General features: G+C 36.8%; 1 protein-coding gene across 1 annotated transcript in view; it reads right to left on the bottom strand.

The window, feature by feature from the left end:
• Positions 1-20,371, bottom strand: part of fkbp4 (FKBP prolyl isomerase 4) — a 51,178-nt gene that overhangs the window by 16,568 nt on the left and 14,239 nt on the right. The window contains exons 4-5 of the mRNA XM_039760656.1: positions 18,489-18,609; positions 2,769-2,925 (exon numbers count right to left, since the gene is read on the bottom strand). Coding sequence (XP_039616590.1) covers positions 2,769-2,925; positions 18,489-18,609 — 278 coding nt within the window. The remainder of the gene's footprint in view (positions 1-2,768; positions 2,926-18,488; positions 18,610-20,371) is intronic.

The following is a 20,371-nucleotide window of genomic DNA, read 5'->3' as shown; positions in this document are numbered from 1 at the left end:
ATACCTATAACTCTGACCGAGTTCTGCTCATTTGATTCTACTTTACGCACATGCTTAACAGGGGTGTGGAAATCAAATTTGTTTCTACTTGTCCACGGACAAGTAAACGTAGAAAATCCACTTGTCCGCAAGTTAAATTCACTTGCCCATAAACAAATAACAAAAGTGAAAAATAGTTTATTTTTTCTGATCTCTTTTATTGATACCAAAACTGCCTTCCATTTTAAAACTGAAAAAAATTCTTTCAGGGAGTAGTATTTTGCCATCTTGCTCCAGAACATTATATAAAAGATTCCCTTATTTTAACTGGCTAATAAACAATGCCTTCATTATAGCTACACTAGTTCTTTTTTCATATATTACAGTTACATAACAGAACACTGTCCTGATTCATTTTCTGCCATGTTCTTCAGCTTTTGTGTTACAACATCTTCTCCCCCAAGAATCTTTACCATCTCAGACAGCATGGGCTGAATGCTGTTCATTTCTTCTTGAGCTGAACTGCATGGTTCCTGGACTGATGGTCCTGCAGAAGTGAATGCTTATGACTTTTCAGGTTTTTTATGAGTGATGTGCCTGTTGCCAGGTGACAGCCAGAATTCCACAGCTGGTCGTGGGTCAAACTCTTCTAAAGAAGCAGTATTGAACAGCCTAGCATAACACTCAACCTCCGAGCGTTCAGCTTTAGAAAACGCTTTTTCAATTGAACCAACTTTTTTCTTACTTTTAGACTCATGTCTCTGACGTACTAAACCCCCAGTTCCTATCCTTTTTCTTTCTGTACATAACCAATCACCACACGATAAGCGTATTTGTGAAATTAAAACTAGTTATAAGCTTAGACCTCTGAATGGATGGCATAATTAAACATGTATAACGCGAAAATTGTTTTTAAAGTTCTGAAAACTGAGGTCTAGGTTTTAATTTCACAAAGACGCTTATCGTGTGGTGATTGGTTATATGGAGAAAGACAAAGGCTAGGAACTGGGGGTTTAGTACGTACGATAGACAGCAAACATGCAATAAAGAAAGCCTGCTCAGAAAAACATCCACTGAATTCTTCGTTCGTATCTCCGACCTCCAGATGACGAAGCCAACATTTACACAATATTTCAGTTAAACCTGTGCGATACCCATTCAAATACAGTATCCAGTTTTTTGGAGCCTCGTCACACCTGCCATAAACTTCTCTACACTGAACGTAGACCTGAGAACCCCATAATGCAAGGGAGGAGCACTACAGTCACGCCACCGTGCCCCCCGCCACCCATGTCTAGTACATGCTTTAATGCATTTCATCGTGAAAAAGATATCGAGTATTTATCTTAGCATTCTGAATGTTCATTGAGCAGGAATATCATGAAGTCAATGTGTGGCGATTGCTGCCGGCGCCTCTCACTGCAAGAGAAAGTCAGTTTAAGAAGCGCGCAGAGATTAACAACTGGGTCGGGGAACACTTAATATAAAGCATTTAATGTGCTACATTAATTTATGACGGGGTTTGAGAAAATCTAGTAAATGAAACACTCATTTTAAGATGAAATTTAGTTTGCGACATTCAACTGACAAAATAAACTACGAGAATAAAGTCAACATGTCGACTTTAATCTCGACATTTACATTTTTTTTGTCTTCACTGTGTCCGTATTTTTTTCAGTGGCCTTAGTACACTTCCTTAGGTATCTCAAGGCCTGTTGTGCCAGTTTTAATCAAGAAATGATCGATTTCTCATCCGCGATGCTACATGCTTCAGTTTCAACAACACGCATAGCGAGAACAACGTGCGTACCGCAGTGCATTATGGGTTACGCAGGTAATTCCTAATGGCGTATTCGAAATTCAGCAAGAGGTTGCATTTCCAAAGAAGTAAATATTACCGATGTTGTCGGGAAAAAAAATAATCGTGTCTAAGTGAAGATTTTTATTGATATTTCATAACATTTGGAAACCGTTAGAATGTTTTCTTTATTTTTAAAAAACTGACAGCTGAAACCAACTTGTTTTATTTGAAAAATTCTCTAATCAAAAATGATCTATAGACCGCTCATCAAAATTAATGTCACGCAATAAATTTCTTAACTCCTCAATATATCACAACCTATCTGAAATCGCAAATTCAGAAAAGATCAAATGCCTAACAAGCTTTATGTGGCGAAAACAATTGCATTGTAGGTGAAATGACCGCATTTTTATGTAGAAAAAATTTATTTTATTAATAACTAGCAGAATACCTGCACTTCGCAGCGGAGAAGTAGTGTGTTAAAGAAGGTACGAAAAAGAAAAGGAAAAATTTTAAAAATAACGTAACATGGTTGTTAATGTAATTGTTTTGTCATTGATATGAGTGTTGTTCTCATATCTATATATATATATATATATATATATATATATATATATATATATATATATATATATATATATATATATATATATATCTATCTATCTATATATATATATATATCTATATATATATATTGTTCTCATATCTATCTATATATATATATATATATCTCTGTCTATCTATATATATACTGTATCTGTAAATGTAAAGCCTCAATTCCTGACAGAACGGGAGTACTACATAAAATGCAGCAATTGCCACTTTTTGAGATTAGTATATTGAAGCAACTGCAATTGTAATCGCAATTAATGTAGGATTAAGTGTGTAATCCTAGTCCAAACTATTTTAAAAAGTGTAACAAAATGTGAAGATCAGTATTGTAAAGAAAGATCTTTTGTTAATATGAAAGCAGTAAACTTGTTTTTACCTTGGCTTCAGGGTGATTAGAGCTTCCTCTTCCTTTTCCATATTTTTAATTGCATGTTCAATTCCAACTGGAACACTCAGTGCTTCTCCATCACCCAAATGAAATTTTAACTCCCGGCTATCAAACACTTTACCCTCAAATTTACCTTCCAAAAAGACTAAAAATGCAAAAAGAAAGAGTATTAGAAAAATGGCAAAGACAAAACAAATTACATACAAAAAAACTTATTCAAAACAATTTTCTCCAATCCAATTTTATTTGTTATGCCTATCATTAATCAATCAGTTCCTCCTTTTATCTATTAACTCTTAAAGCTACAATAAAAATAAAATAAATAGTAACAATAAAAAGCCATTTACTGTTCACACTAGAGCACAGTGCCAAAGCTTTCATGCTAAAGTAGCCAAGGAAGGGAATCAGACTGCATTATGTGGTGGAGAACATTCTCTGATCTGGTGACATCAAGTCGAGACAGCCATATCTGCACTTTGAGTGTACTGTAATGTGTGCATAATAAAATCAATCTCTTACTTGCAGGTCTCCTCAGAACATAACAGTAATACAATACCAACAAAGTATACACAAAAGATACATTTTATTTGTTTTATCAATATGTTTAATTTTCTTTCATTTGTAATGGGGTCCATAAAGCACATATAGCATATGATTCATAAGATAAAACCCAAAAACACAGCAATTTACACCAAAAAGAATCACTGAACACACAACATGACTTAATCAAAATAATCTAACAATGAAAACCTACTTTATCATCTTATCCTGTGAGAAATCGACATATTTACCCTGACAAAGAGATTTTTTGTCCTGAAGTAGTATTGTAACAAAAAAATACAGGAGTAGTAAAATTAAACAAGTGATTTCATATGTGTATGTTTGTGTATGTTTGCATGCATCTGTGCCATTGTATTTCACATTCTTTTTCAGTGTAAATGAAGAATGAATGCAACAGCAAACCAATGAACATGGACTTTTGAGTTTACCGTAGAAATGCAATATAGGAAGCAATATTTAAAGAGGTGCCAAAGGTTGTGAAAGTAAGAAGGGTATACCTATTAGTGGTAATCTACAGTTTTTTGTTTAGAGATAATGGTTAATGAGGACTTGGAAGAGGGGAAAAGGACCACAGGAGTTGTCTTTAGGAGCGCTGTGGTCAGCATTTTTCTATGTGGTTGGGGACCCAGTTTAATATTCTTGGGGCAGACTGCAGCAATGTTGGGGTTTCTTTGATTTCATATTGAATTTAAGTTTTCAAGTGCATGGTTAAATTTAACAAATTTGCTGCAATGACTCTATAAAGTGGGACATTATCGTATGTTATTTTTATGTTGTTTGATTGGAATTTCATATGTACCCAAGTTCTATCGATTTAATACATTTTGTGACAGGTAGAAGAGCCATGCCAGATGGTGCATTATTTCAGGTGAAGTCTATATCAGGTGCCAGTTTTACGTGATATAAAGTCAGCTCCTTAGTAGTCATTTTATAGTGATTAGGTGTCTGGGTAGAGTGTACAGCATCAACTGCACGTGCATCAGTACTGTCGGACACAAGCAAAAATTAAGTGCAGACTATTTTACTATGTTGTTTCTTGTATACAATGATTTTTTACGTGCTGAATGTATTAAAAGTAGCACTATGATTGTCTTAAGTATTTCCTCCTTGTTATCATTATTTATTACTGATGAAGATAAAAGGAAAATATTCAAAAATAGAAACAGGCTTAACCTAGAAGTGACACGTCTTCAGCGTAAATTGTTAGTGTTAACATTAATAGAAATGGCACCTGCTCTTGAATTTTCTCCATCACAAAAATTACATTTTGTTGTGTTGATTGCTTTGTTATTTTATTAATTTGAAAATCTTCCAAACCATAGATGCAAATTTGTTTGCAACTGAGGTTTAATTGGATATGATATGTGGAATGATGTGCAGCTGGTAGAGAATTAAAGGCAAGGTTATCAAAATTCAGGCATTACACGTACATCTGTATGTTCCTTTTTATACATTATTATAGTAATGATGGCAGCAGTATCCAGAGCAAGAACAAAATCCAAAAGAAAAAAAAATCCCACACAGGTACACCCCTTTAAAAGGGAAGAATCCGTATGGCTGTCTTGTCTTCAATCTAGAATTGTCTGCTGGGTGAGCAAATACTTTTACAACACTGTAGAGGGAGCCGTAAAATCAGCCATGTAAAGGAACTTAAATACTTACATGCCTGTGCACACTAGCACTGCACTTTGCTACTTTAACACATATGAATTATTTTTTTCCATCTACAAAGCACTTATGACAATGCTGTATAGATACTGCAGCCTTCAAATGAAAAGATGTTTAAAAAAAAAAAAAAGACTTTAACAACAATGTGATCATTTTTACATAGCAAGTGATGTGATCAAAACAAAGCAGAACCAGACACACTGTACACTGCCTGCAATGCTCATATAATGCCCAGACAAAATTTTCCTCAGCTAAGTGTGTTGTTGGTCATTGTGGATAGAAGAGGGGAGGTCACTGTCCTTTGTATAAACTTAAGTGCTGAGATTATGTTTCTCTCTATCAAATGAGATGCCTAAATACAATAAATGTTGCATCGGAATAAAAGTGTTTAATCATCTGTAAAACAAATGTTTAGCAGGAAACTACTATACTCGGCAAGAAACATGGAAAAGTGATTAAAGAACTAGAAAAACTTCTAAGTGTGTGGATGGAGGACTACCCTCAGAATCACAAGCTGCCAAACCTAATGCTCATCCAAGTGAAGGCTTTAAGTCTGTTCTCTGATTTGAAGGATAAATATGGGGAAGTAGCAGCAGATATGTTGGAATTAACTTGACAATACTAAAAATATGACAAAATAAATATTTAGATGTTTTACAATCCCAAGTAAAAACAACAAAAAAATCTTTATATAACTGTAAAGCAATGTGATTTATAGTTTAATTTATACTATTTTTTGTATATGTGTGCAGAACATGGTGTTAAAAAACGGAAGTGACTTATTTAAAAAACTGAAACATTAGACTACAAGATTACAACATTAAATGTGTCAAATCTACTACAAGAAAGCTTTATTCAAAGCTGATTGTATCAAAATTAGTTTGCAGCTATAAATTACGTCCAGATGGAGATCAGTTTTGATTTTATATAAACACTAGCAAAATACCCGCGGTTCGCAGCGGAGAAGTATTGTGTTAAAGTAGTAATGAAAAAGAAAAGGAAACATTTTGAAAATAACGTAACATGATTGTCAATGTAATTAATTGTTTTGTTACTGTTATGAGTATTGCTGTCATATATTTTATATATATATATATATATATATATATATATATATATATATATATATATATATATATATATATATATATATATATATATATATATATATATATATATACTAAAAATACCAGCTTACTTGGAGAAGTAGTGTGTTAAAGAAGCAATGAAAAGAAAATTGAAACATTTTGAAAATAACGTAACCTGATTGTCAATGTAATTGTTTTGTCACTGTTGTGAGTGATGAGTGTTGTTGTCATATATATATATTTACACACACACACATAAACATATATATATATATACATATCTATACATATCCACATATATACATACATATATATCTACATATATAAACACACATATATACACACATATACATACATACACACACATATATACACACAAATACATATATATATATATATACATACATACATACACACACACATATATAAACATATATATATACATATACATACATATCTACATATATACACACACAGCTATTTCAGTATCAGTGCAATACGCTGTTTGTTAAAACCAGTTGACTCCGCTCTTACGTGCAATAACAAATCAAATCATTCAGTTGTCTTTGCTCATATGTCATTTTAGAGCTGGACGCCTGGCATCTTTTTGGCAACAAGTTCGTTTATGTTTGGTGTGAGGTTCTGTGTTGTGGAGATTCTCAGGATGGATTGCAGGTGCTCATCAGTGAGGCGACTCCTGTGTGCTGTTTTGTTACTCTTTATCACTGAGAAGAGCTTCTCACACAGATATGTGCTACCAAACATGCACAAGGTTCGAACCACATGTAGACGGACTTTTTTTGTTCTTCAAAGTCACCAAAGCGCCGTGCAAACTCAGTGCGCAATAACTCTAGTAAGCGGTAAGTGTTCGGCAAGGCAGCTGAAGCGCTGCATTATGGGATCTGTAGTTTATTGTGTTACCAGCGCTTCATATACCCGGGCTTTAATAACAATAATACAGTATATAAAATGATCTCGGGCGGATATAATTACGCCGGGCGGATGTGGCCCGACCCTTGAGTTTGACACATATGGACTAAATAGAACTTGAAAAGATATATTTTTCAAATGTGATCGCGCAATTCAGATAGAGTTGACGCACACTACAGCCTGCATGCCTCAATGAGTCATCCTCCCCTCGCTCTTACTTTTTTACCGTTCATCTAATGAATACACTGAGTATGGCTTTACCAAAACAATCATTGATGGCGAATAAAGTATCCATTATTCGAGTATGTAGAGCGGGATATATATATATACACATATATATATACCCGCGTATCGCAGCGAGAAGTAGTGTGTTAAAAAGCTAGAAAAGAAAAGGGAACATTTTAAAAATAACATAACATGACTGTCAATATACAGTATTTGTTTTGTGAGTGTTACTAAGTGTTGCTGTCATCAAGGATTTGATTATCATTATTTCTTTCAATCAGGGTTATATTTGTAGGATGTGTTGTGTTCAAGTTACATTCCGTGTTTGTCAATCGTTGTAAAGATGACAGGTTTCATTCATCGATTCGTTTCTTACTGCATCAATAAACAGCTCGTCTTCTTCTTTATCTGAGACCTGACACACTGCATGCACGGGTTTTTACACTGTCTTCCTTTAGCGGGACATTGACTTTTCCACCGTGTGCTTTGTTTCCACAGTAGCTGCATTTATGAATATGCTTATCAGGCGCTTCATATTTTTGCTGCCTTTTCAATTGTGTAATTAGGTTTTGTTCAGCTCTTTGAAACTGTTGCTTTTATCTGTGCACTCGTCAGTTCCGTGAGCCACTCGGTGTACTTGCATCGAAGGTTCCCAGCTGTGCTGGTGCCATCTCGTGCTATGTCCATAGCTTTATTTAATGTTACCTTAGTCCTGGCACTTAAAACTTTCTCTCGCAGTTTAGCTGAGTTTGTGTCAAACACCACCCTGACCATCTCATCTTCCTCTCCATAAGCACAGTCCTTCACCCGTGAATATTTACCCATGGCAGTTTGCTATTGGATTGCCGCTGGCGGGCGGCCTTATATGGGCAGGCACTAAATTACAAGCGCCAGCGCAGCCTGTCTATGAACTTAATTTAAAGTGTAGGTTTACATCGTGCTTTGTTTCAGTAGCAGAACTCATGAATATGGTTGTATATGTCACTTTCCTTCGCTTCTTATTGTTTCGCTGCCTTCTCAATTATATAATGCATGTTTTCTTCAGCGCTTTTTTGAGGTCTTCCTGGTTTTCTATGTACTGCGTGATTACATGGGAGGCGTGATGATGTCACACGAAACTCCGCCCCCACGGCGTTGAAGCTCATCTCCATTACAGTAAATGGAGAAAAACTGCTTCCAGTTATGACCATTACGCGTAGAATTTCGATATAAAACCTGCCCAACTTTTGTAAGGAAGCTGTAAGGAATGAACCTGCCAAATTTCAGCCTTCCACCCACACGGGAAGTTGGAGAATTAGTGATGAGTCAGTGAGTGAGTGAGTGAGTCAGTGAGTGAGTGAGTGAGTGCTTTGCCTTTTATTAGTATAGATTTATATATATCTGTATATATATATATATATATATATATATATATATATATATATATATATATATATATACTAGCAGAATACCAGCAGCAGCGAGAAGTAGTGTGTTAAAGAAGTTATGAAAAGAAAAGGAAACATTTTAAAAATAATGTAACATGATTGTCAAAGTAATTGTTTTGTGTATTTGGCGGCAGCGTCACAAAGTTATTTTAGATCTAGCTGCATCAGAAAATGTACCACGACGTCTGACAGCCTCCTTTTACTGTTTTCTCACAGCTTGGATTGCTGCTGTCATATATATATATACACACACACACACACACACACACATACATATCTTCATAACTACATATCTATATACATATCTACATATATATATATATATATATATATATATATATATATACACACATACCTATCTACATCATATATACACAAACATACATACATACACACATATATATAATTTGTGTGTGTGTATGTATGTATCGCATCGCACGTATGTATGTATGTGTGTGTATATATATATATATATATATTATATATATATATATAATGTAGATAGGGGTGTTTGTGTGTGTGTGTATATATATATATATATATATATATATATATATATATATACACATACATACATATATATACACATACATATACTTGTGTGTATAGCTTTTATATATGTGTGTGTATAGCTTTGGTCACTGAGTGCAAGGGAGAAATAATAAAATATAGTCTATAAGTTATTAAACAGTAAAACATTAGCGTTTTAAGAAGTACAGGTACATTGAGCACTACTGGAGTGGTTCTTGGGTAAACTACATTTTAAAGACTGTGTAACACAACAGGTAAGTAACTAACAGCAGCTAAAATGTATATGGATCATCTCGGTAGTAGATTCCTTTTGAAAGGCTACACGACGGCTGTGGTATAGAAATTACATTTTCTATGTGAACGTTCAAATTTGTGCCTCTGGTAATGTGCCTTACCGGCATTTAAAGAAAATTAGTTTTGTGCCCTCTGCAGTGTTAAGCGAGAAAGGCTTTGGTTTGGGATAAAAGGAAAAAAGGTGTAAAGAAAGGAAAGTTGCCTTTTTCTTTTATATAGTATTCTCAGGATGGATTGCAGGTGCTCATCAGTGAGGCGACTCCTGTGTGCTGTTTTGTTAGTCTTTATCACTGAGAAGAGCTTCTCACACAGATATGTGCTACCAAACATGCACAACGTTCGAGCCGTGAATATGGTTGTATATGTCACTCGCTCGCTTCTTATTGTTTCGCTGCCTTCTCAATTATATAATGCATGTTTTCATAAGCGCTTTTTTGAGGTCTTCCTGGTTTTCTATGTACTGCGTGATTACGTGGGAGGCGTGATGATGTCACACGAAACTCCGCCCCCACGGCGTTGAAGCTCATCTCCATTACAGTAAATGGAGAAAAACTGCTTCCAGTTATAACCATTACGTGTAGAATTTCGATATAAAACCTGCCCAACTTTTGTAAGGAAGCTGTAAGGAATGAACCTGCCAAATTTTAGCCTTCCACCCACGGGAAGTTGGAGAATTAGTGATGAGTCAGTGAGTGAGTCAGTGAGTGAGTGAGTGAGTGAGTGAGGGCTTTGCCTTTTATTAGTATAGATATATATTATATATATATATACACACTGTGTGCACAATTATTAGGCAAGTGAGTATTTTGACCATATCATCATTTTTAATGCGTATATTCCAACTCCAAGTTGTATTAACTTGAATGCTTATTGGATTTAAGCACGTCAGGTGATGTGTATTTGTGTAATGAGGGAGGGTGTGGCCTAAGGAGATCAACACCCTATATCAAGGTGTGCAGAATTATTAGGCAGCTAGTTTTCCTCAGGCAAAATGGGCCAAAAAGAGATTTAACTGACTCTGAAAAGTCAAAAATTGTAAAAGTCTTTCAGAGGGATGCAGCACTTTTGGAATTGCTAAGATATTGGTGTGTGATCACAGAACCATCAAACATTTTGTTGCAAATAGTCAACAGGGTGCAAGAAGCGTGTTGAGAACAAAAGACGCAAATTAGCTGCCAAAGATTTGAGAAGAATCAAGCGTGAAGCTACCAGGAACCCATTATCCTCCAGTACTTTCATATTCCAGAGCTGCAACCTACCTGGAGTGCCCAGAAGTACAAGGTGTTCAGTGCTCAAAGACATGGCCAAGGTAAGGAGGGCTGAAACCCAACCACCACTGAACAAGAAACATAAGTTGAAACGTCAAAACTGGGCCAAGAAATATCTGAAGACAGATTTTTTTCAAAGGTTTTATGGACCGATGAGATGAGAGTGACTCTTGATGGACCAGATGGATGGACCTGTGGATCAGTAATGGGCACAGAGCTCCACTCCAACGTGGAGGTGGGGTACTGGTATGAGCTGGTATTTTTAAAGATGAGCTAGTTGGACCTTTTGCATTGAAGATGAACTCAAAATCAACTCCCAAACCTACTGCCAGTTTTTGAAGACACTTTCTTCAAACAGTGATACAGGAAAAGACCATGATTTTTATGCAGGCCAATGCTCCATCACTTGCATCGAAGTTCTCCACTGCGTGGCCAGCCAGTAAAGGCCTTAAAGATGAAGGAATAATGACATGGCCCCCTTCCTCATCTGACCTAAACCCTATCGAGAACTTGTGGGCACTTCTTAAGCGCTAGATTTACGGGGAGAAAAACAATACACCTCTCTGAAGAGTGTCTGGGAGGCTGTAGTCACTGCTCCACAAAAGCTGATCGTCAACAGATCAAGAAACTGACAGACTCCATGAATGGAAAGGCTTATGACTGTTATTGGAAAGAAGGGTGGCTATATTGGTCATTCATTGATTGATTTATTTTTTTAAATGTCAGAGATGTTTATTTGTAAATTTTGAGGTGTTTGTTTATTATTCTCACTATAACAGATGAAAATAAACAAGTGAGATGGGAAAATTTTCATTTTCCTTTAGTTGCATAATAAATCTGCACACTAATAGTTGCCTAATAATTGTGCACATATGTATTCCCCTGATGATGTTCACACTCACATTTCCGTTGTGAAACATTCAGGTTTATTAACATTTTGGATTGACTGATAGCACTGTGTTTGTTCCATATTAAAATTAATCCTCAAAAATACAACTTGCCTAATAATTCTGCACTCCTGTATATATATATATATATATATATATATATATATATATATATATATATATATATATATACACATACATACACACATACACACACATACACACATATATATATATACACATACATACATATACACACACATACATATATGTATGTATATATGTGTGTATATGTATGTGTGAATATATATAGATATGTGTGTGTATATACACTCACCTAAAGGATTATTAGGAACACCTGTTCAATTTCTCATTAATGCAATTATCTAATCAACCAATCACATGGCAGTTGCTTCAATACATTTAGGGGGGTGGTCCTGGTCAAGACAATCTCCTGAACTCCAAACTGAATGTCAGAATGGGAAAGAAAGGTGATTTAAGCAATTTTGAGCGTGGCATGGTTGTTGGTGCCAGACGGGCTGGTCCGAGTATTTCACAATCTGTTCAGATACTGGGATATTCACGCACAACCATTTCTAGGGTTTACAAAGAATGGTGTGAAAAGGGAAAAACATCCAGTATGCGGCAGTCCTGTGGTCGAAAATGCCTTGTTGATGCTAGAGGTCAGAGGAGAATGGGCCGACTGATTCAAGCTGATAGAAGAGCAACTTTGACTGAAATAACCACTCGTTACAACCGAGGTATGCAGCAAAGCCTTTGTGAAGCCACAACACGCACAACCTTGAGGCGGATGGGCTACAACAGCAGAAGACCCCACTGGGTACCACTCATCTCCACTACAAATAGGAAAAAGAGGCTACAATTTGCACAAGCTCACCAAAATTGGACAGTTGAAGACTGGAAAAAATGTTGCCTGGTCTAATGAGTCTCGATTTCTGTTGAGACATTCAAATGGTAGAGTCAGAATTTGGCGTAAGCAGAATGAGAACATGGATCCATCATGCCTTGTTACCACTGTGCAGGCTGGTGGTGGTGGTGTAATGGTGTGGGGGATGTTTTCTTGGCACACTTTAGGCCCCTTAGTGCCAATTGGGCATCGTTTAAATGCCACGGGCTACCTGATCATTGTTTCTGACCATGTCCATCCCTTCATGATCACCATGTACCCATCCTCTGATGGCTACTTCCAGCAGGATAATGCACCATGTCACAAAGCTCGAATCATTTCAAATTGGTTTCTTGAACATGACAATGAGTTCACTGTACTAAAATGGCCCCCAAAGTCACCAGATCTCAACCCAATAGAGCATCTTTGGGATGTGGTGGAACGGGAGCTTCGTGCCCTGGATGTGCATCCCACAAATCTCCATCAACTGCAAGATGCTATCCTATCAATATGGGCCAACATTTCTAAAGAATGCTTTCAGCACCTTGTTGAATCAATGCCACGTAGATTTAAGGCAGTTATGAAGGCGAAAGGGGGTCAAACACCGTATTAGTATGGTGTTCCTAATAATCCTTTAGGTGAGTGTATATTGGTTTCAGTTAGCGCAGGGAAGCCACCAACCAAATTTAGTGAAGATGGGGCCATAAATAAGAAAGTTCAACATGGCGGACGATGTCGACCGTTACCCGTAGAATTTCGAAATGAAACCTGCTTAACTTTTGTAAGTAAGCTGTAAGGAATGAGCCTGCCAAATGTCAGCTTTCTACCAACACTGGAAGTTAGAGAATCAGTGACATTGGAAACTTCAATATGGCGGACGAAAGTGGCATCATACCACCGAAATAACATGGCGGACATTGTCAACCGTTATGACCGTTACATGTAGAATTTCAAAATGAAACCTGCTTAACTTTTGTAAGTAAGCTGTAAGGAATAAGCCTGCCAAATTTCAGCCTTCTAACTACACGGGAAGTTGGAGAATTAGTGATGAGTGAGTCAGTCAGGACCCAACGCCGCCTCACACGGTGACCGAGCTGCAGGCTATGGACGTATATATGTATGTAAGTAGAATTCAGTTAGCGTTGGGAACCCGTGTACCAAATTTCTTGAAGATGGGCCCATAAGTAACAAAGACCGTTGAAAAGTTCAATATGGCGGCCGACAGTGGCATCATACCACCGAAATAAGTCATACATTGGTTTCGGTTAGCGCAGGGAAGCCACCTACCAAATTTCGTGAAGATGGGGCCATAAATAAGAAAGTTGAACATGGCGGACTTTGTCGACCGTTATGACCGTTACGCGTAGAATTTCGAAATGAAACCTGCTTAACTTTGTAAGTAAGCTGTAAGGAATGAGCCTGCCAAATTTCAGCCTTCTACTTATATGGGAAGTTGGAGAAATAGTGGCGTTGGAAAGTTCAATATGGCGGCTGACAGTGGCGTCATACCATCGAAATAAGTACGTACATTGGTTTTGGTTAGCGCTGGGAAGCCGCCTACCAAATTTCGTGAAGATGGGGCCATAAATAAGAAAGTTGAACATGGCGGACCGTTATGTGTAGAATTTCAAAATGAAACCTGCTTAACTTTTGTAAGTAACCTGTAAGGAATTAGCCTGCCAAATTTCAGCCTTCTACCTACACGGGAAGTTGGAGAATTAGTGATGAGTCAGTGAGTGAGTGAGTTTACTACTACAATATGAAAAACGTTTCTGTTTTAAACATGTGTTTACACGGATTACTGTAGAAACGGAACACACGTGAAATACGTGTATTCCAAATAACGATCTATTATTTCCACTCTAAAACTCCACTTCACTCCCAGATAATCAATCAAGGAATGAGCTGGGAGAAGTTTGTGCACTTTCTACGTCGATGGGGGGGATGGAATAGCCGGCTACTTGCAACTTTTCTTTATCAGCACATTTAGATTAACAAAAGACGCTGGCGGAGAGGTGAGAACTGTTTTAAGAAGCGATTTAAGGTGGGACGGATCTACGAGTTTTTTCGTAGGCTCTGGTAATTCTAGTGTTAAGCAGATTCATTCTGTTTGGGCCTTTAAGTGTTAGTCAAATGTTAACTGAAAGCATATTCAAAGAATGTTAACTACCCAGCCTGCAGTACTAGGAATAAGTTTTACTACGCTTAATGAATATTCTCATGTTACATTTCCTTTCATCTGTAATCAAAAAATACACTGTTAAATGTAAAACATGCATAGCAATTAGGGCTGCACCAACTAATCAACAAAAAATCAATAAATTTGATTATGAAATTCATAGCCAAAGATTTTCATTGTCATAGTGCAGACTCACAACTATTATCAACAATGGAATAGGAATAATGTATAATTTGGAACATGTTGTAGCTTTTGTGCTACTGGTATTAATTTGGTTTTATTATTACACTTAGCAAGTGTGAAAGCGATCTTAAAGACAACTTTAGGGCTACTGTTAAATTGGTAGCTCTGCTGTTGATATAGTATTTGAAATTCGTCAGTTTCCTAGGGTATGAATGCGATTTGTTGCTGTTGTTAAGTTAAATTTGAAGGTAAGTCAGAACAGATACATTAGGGTCTTACTCAGCATCAGTCAAATGTTTGTCATAGTATATACTGTACAATATATTTTACCTTTCTATACATACACACTCAACACAGTGTTAACTGCAACGTGATTGAACTTAAAACAGCTCAGTCCTTGAGCTGACAAACTGCTGAATCCATGAAATGTTTTTATGCAAGGGTAGCAAAAGGGCACAACATAAATTTCATCATCAGTCCTTTCTTGTAGACCCTAATGTCACCAACCACCCTGCCTCCAGAATTGTGTAACCATGCTGCCTTGTTGGCATCAACTATGCACACACTAGACAAGAAAACATCCACTTCTTGAAGGAGCATTTGTCTGAGGTGTCGTTCCTTACACCTACACAATCTGACATTAAAAGCACACGGTGATAGCCAAATGTGTACAAATACATAGAGAAAAATTGCCCAGACCCAAGGCAAAGATAAAAGTCTTTGCAGGCAGAAATGGAATACGGATAACTGAGAAGGCATCTGCTCCATGTGGCTAATTCTTGATGCATTTGGCTTGCGCCACCTTCATTACACCGGTGTTTCTCAATATTTATATAGTCCCACAACTGAATTTTACACTTTATTAATTCATTTACATCCCACTAGCAGCAACTGCAAACATCCTCCTTAGTGAAACAAGTGTGATCAAGTGTCCTCTTTGGTGAAATGAACTTACTTAGAAACAGGGAAACATTTATCAAAAAAAGTTCAAGAATAATTATATAACACATACATTGTAGACCAGTGACACAACTATACAAAGAGAATATGTACAGGATTTAGAAAGTGACTAAGTAATTTTACAACTCTGTTAAAGAAAGTGTTTAAGTCTTACATTTTAAAAAGACTTAAGACTTTTACTAATTTCAGCAAAAAACAACTTTACATGTCAGGCTACGTTTTGTGGAGTAACAACATGCCACAGCAAGCAGTTGCCATGATTGATTGCGTCCTAAATATTCTGGTAACTGACATGAGACCACTCTCCATGATTTGCATGCTTGATCCAGGTTTCACTCTGCCTTCAAGGGCACATTTTGATAAACTGATGGAGAGGAAATATTAGGAAACATTTCAACAAGTGAAGACTTAGATTTATGCTAGCAATGGCAAACTTGCAATCACCACTGATATATGGACAAGTGTGGCAACTGAAGCATACTTTGGTGTAACACACCATTATATTGGAGACGATTGGGACATGAAGTCAATCTTCCTTACCACCATGCCGGTAGAACAAAGACATTATATCCAACATAGTTGACTGGTTGGAGGAGGTTGTACAGTAACCCCTCGCTATATCGCGCTTTGACTTTCGCGGTTTCACTCTATCGCGGATTTTAAATGTAAGCATAACTAAATATATATCACAGATTTTTAAGCTGGTTCGGATTTCTGCAGACAGTGGGTCTTTTAATTTATGCTACACGCTTCCTCAGTTTATTTGCCCTGTTGATTTCATACAAGGGACGCTATTGGCGGATGGCTTAGAAGCTACCCAATCAGAGCATGTATTACATATTAACTAAAACTCCTCAATGCTATAAGATATGCATCCCGCGCGGAGCTTGATTGTTTGCTTGTCTCTGCCTCTCTCTCACCCTCTCTGACATTCTCTGCGCCTGACGGAGGGGGTTTGAGCAGAGGTGCTGTTTGCTTAAAAGATACTGACGCTCCTCTAAAAAAATGCTGCTTTATTGTGGTGCTCGGCATATTTAAAAGCACATGTATTGATTTTTTGATTGTTGCTTTAATCTCGCTCTCTCTCTCTGACGTTCTCTGTGCCTGACGGAGGAGATGTGAGCAGAGGGGCTGTTTGCACAGAGGCTGTTTGCTTAGAAGATACTAACGCGGCCGGCAAACTTAAAAGCACAAGTATTGATTTTTTGATTGTTTGCTTTTCTTTGCGAGCTCTCTCTCTCTCCCTCTGAAATTCTCTGCTCCTGAAGAGAAGAAGATCTATTTGCATTCTTTTAATTGTGAGAAAGAACTGTCATCTCTGTCTTGTCATAGAGGACAGTTTAAACTTTTGACTAAAGGGTGTTATTTCATGTCTAGAGGGCTCTAATAATGTTAACAGTGTGGGAGAGTTTATAAGGGCTTAAAATATATAAAAATAACTACACAAACATATGGTTTCTACTTAGCGGATTTTCGTCTATCGCGGGGGGTTCTGGAACGCAACCCCCGCGATCGAGGAGGGATTACTGTATACAGATTTGAAATTCCACAATGTTGTGGCTGCAGCAAACATCTTAGAAGAGAAGCACTGATGGTTCTCTATATACTGCACTGGCTACACCTTGCAGTTGGCAATTACTTCTAGACTAAAACATCTAGGCCTAAGCCATTGAAGCAGCATGCTGCCTTGTGGAGTATTTTAAAAAAATGTGAGCAAGATGGGAGCACCCGAGCACAAACTTGTACAGGATGCATAAGATGGAACAGTACATTTTACATGATTAGTCGACTGGATAAGCAAAGAAGGACCATAACTGCAACAGTGTCTGACCCTATTGTCACAAAGGGAGACAAGAAGTACTATGACTTAAAACCTGAGCAATGGAGTCTGGCTTGAAGAGCTTCCCACTGCTGTTAAGCCCTTTGAATGAGCCACTGTGTTTTTAAGTGGGGAAAAATACTCCCACTTGCACTAGGGCTCATGAAATCAAAAGCAGATGGTGTGTTTGAGCCAAGCGCAGTGCAGGCTTTCCAAGTCACTGCTATCAAGCAGCCTCAGCAATGATGGAGGAAGTAGGCCATATTTTTTAGACATCGCACTAAACACAGTAGTCCTCGTTACTGCTAGTTCCAAAAATAAAGCAAGCCTTAGCCAAGAACTTGTGGACATGCTTACATTTTTGCATTGCAACTCAAAATTCCTGTAGAATAATTTTGGCATTTCTGGGGACATTGGTGAAACAATATAAGAGTTTGTTTTTAAGCAACTGATGTAGCAGTTTCGGATATAGTTATTTTTAAGCCACTGTGGGAGAAATTTAAGTAACATAACTAACTGGATACATCTTACTGCAAAAAATTAAGTTCAGTGCACTTTAAAGTGTTTTATCAAACTGTGCATATTTTTATTTTGTTTTATATTGTAGTTAGAAGAGTTATAATTTAACTATTGCTCATGTCATGGGGAAATCATGTAAAAAAAATTTCAATAAAATCTTGGTAGTATAACGTACTTTTTTAAAAATTCAGATTAATTTAAAAAATAATCTAAAGATTAATCGATTTTCAAAATAATCATTAGTTGCAGCCCTATCGGATACCTTCAACTGTTGCACCATCATTTGGTTTGCTGTATCCTTCCCCTTTTTTCAAGATTCTGCGAATTATTCCACAATCTTCATTTTCAGAAAGATCTTCGCCTTTAAATTCAAATAGTTCCACCTGAGAAATGAAAACATAATCAGGTTCATTACAGATTGAGCATTCACATTTACAGAGCTGGCATTAAGACTTACTTTTGAGGGTGGGGTGTTTTGAGCATTTATTTATAAAATGTTCATTCAAAGGCAGCACATTGTTGAAGTTGTTAAATAACATATTTTATGGTGTTCACTAGCCAAGTCATCATGGTAAATAAAACTAGGTGCCAAAATAATTTGGTAACAGTACCTCACTTCCACCCACATTCCAAAAGCATGCTAGACAGGTTGATTACCAGTTCTAACATTTGCCCAGTATGATAGCATGCACTGATACGGCACGTTGCTGCATCCACCACACAACAAACCACCTCAAGGTCCCAATTTAGGTCCTGTGTGCAGCCGTGCAACGGGTGACACCTCAGCAACACACTAGTTCAAATGGATCCAGTATGAGCAAATGTGAAAGACTGGGGACCCAAGAAGTTTTATTTACTTCGTTGTATTCAAAATAGTGTACACAGAAAAAAAGAAAATAACGAACAAATACATTCATCTATCCATTTTAACCAACTTATCCAAGGCAAGGGTCACTTGGCAGCTGAAGCCTATCCTAGCAGACATCAGGTGCAAAGCAGGAACTATCCTAGGTCAGGTTGGAAATGATGAACAAATACATATTTAACATAAATGAAACCTATATCTCTTTAAGAATACATGACAGAGGCATACAAAGCCCCTTCATAAAATGTCAGAGTGTGCTTTATATGGCTTTTGACAGAAGGGAATTACATACACACAAAAAATCACTTTATAACATTTTTAAATAAGCTGGAAATCAGACATACGAGTGTGCTCATCAGACAAACTATGCATATTTAAACAAGTGTCATCTTTAAAGTTCTGGATAACACATAACATTAATATTAATGCCTTCAGAAAAATATTCTTTAGAGTAAGTGAAATCACTGATCACGGACTCTAATCCTTTTCAGTGCTGACAAGGTAAACAGTCCAACTTCTAGTTATGGTCCAGTCAGATACAGGAGAATATTTTGAACAGGCAATGACAGAATGAGAGTCGTCTATGCAGGAAGTTTCAGACCATTAAAGAAGTATGAAGAAATACAGGTCATATGCAAGTCTACAGAGAGGTGCTCATGATTGAAACGGACTGCCGGCAGCTGGAGAAATGCATTTCCACAGTATAGGTGATCACCATTTCTAACACATCTGTATTTAACATAAATATACAAAAAAAAAGTAATGTTTTGGTATTTTAAGGAAGAATTTTTAAAGATTGTATCAAGGTTATGTCTGATATGCCTTCACATATCATATCTGTCATTGGTGAGAAGCATTTACTAACAGGGAATTTTCAAAATAAAAAGTGCTCTAGTTCTATTACTAAATGTTCTCAGTTTTCAGTCCCACAGTACAGTACGTCAGGCGTGTACAATACTCTCTCAGCTTAACTTTTAAAAGTGTAAACTAGGCTGACTTTCAATTTATATATTACCCAAACACGAACATATTTCTGCGAATTGTGATGGATCGATTCTTTTTTCAAATACTACAGACTACAGAAAACAAAACATCTTTATTTGAATCTTTCCAGTTCTTAATTTGCATGCACCCCGAGTACATGCAATTCAACTGGAATACTTTATAAATACAGTGGTACCTCGACATACATCCTTAATCCGTTCCAGATCCTTTGACTTATACCAAACAGGAAATATACCAAACAAATTTTTCCCATAAGAAATAAAGGAAAATGATTA

The sequence above is a fragment of the Polypterus senegalus genome, chromosome 8, assembly GCF_016835505.1.
Source record: "Polypterus senegalus isolate Bchr_013 chromosome 8, ASM1683550v1, whole genome shotgun sequence".
NCBI classification, from domain to species: Eukaryota; Metazoa; Chordata; class Cladistia; order Polypteriformes; family Polypteridae; genus Polypterus; species Polypterus senegalus.
Note: the sequence above shows the minus strand (reverse complement) of the source record. Positions and strands in the feature narration are given on the sequence as shown.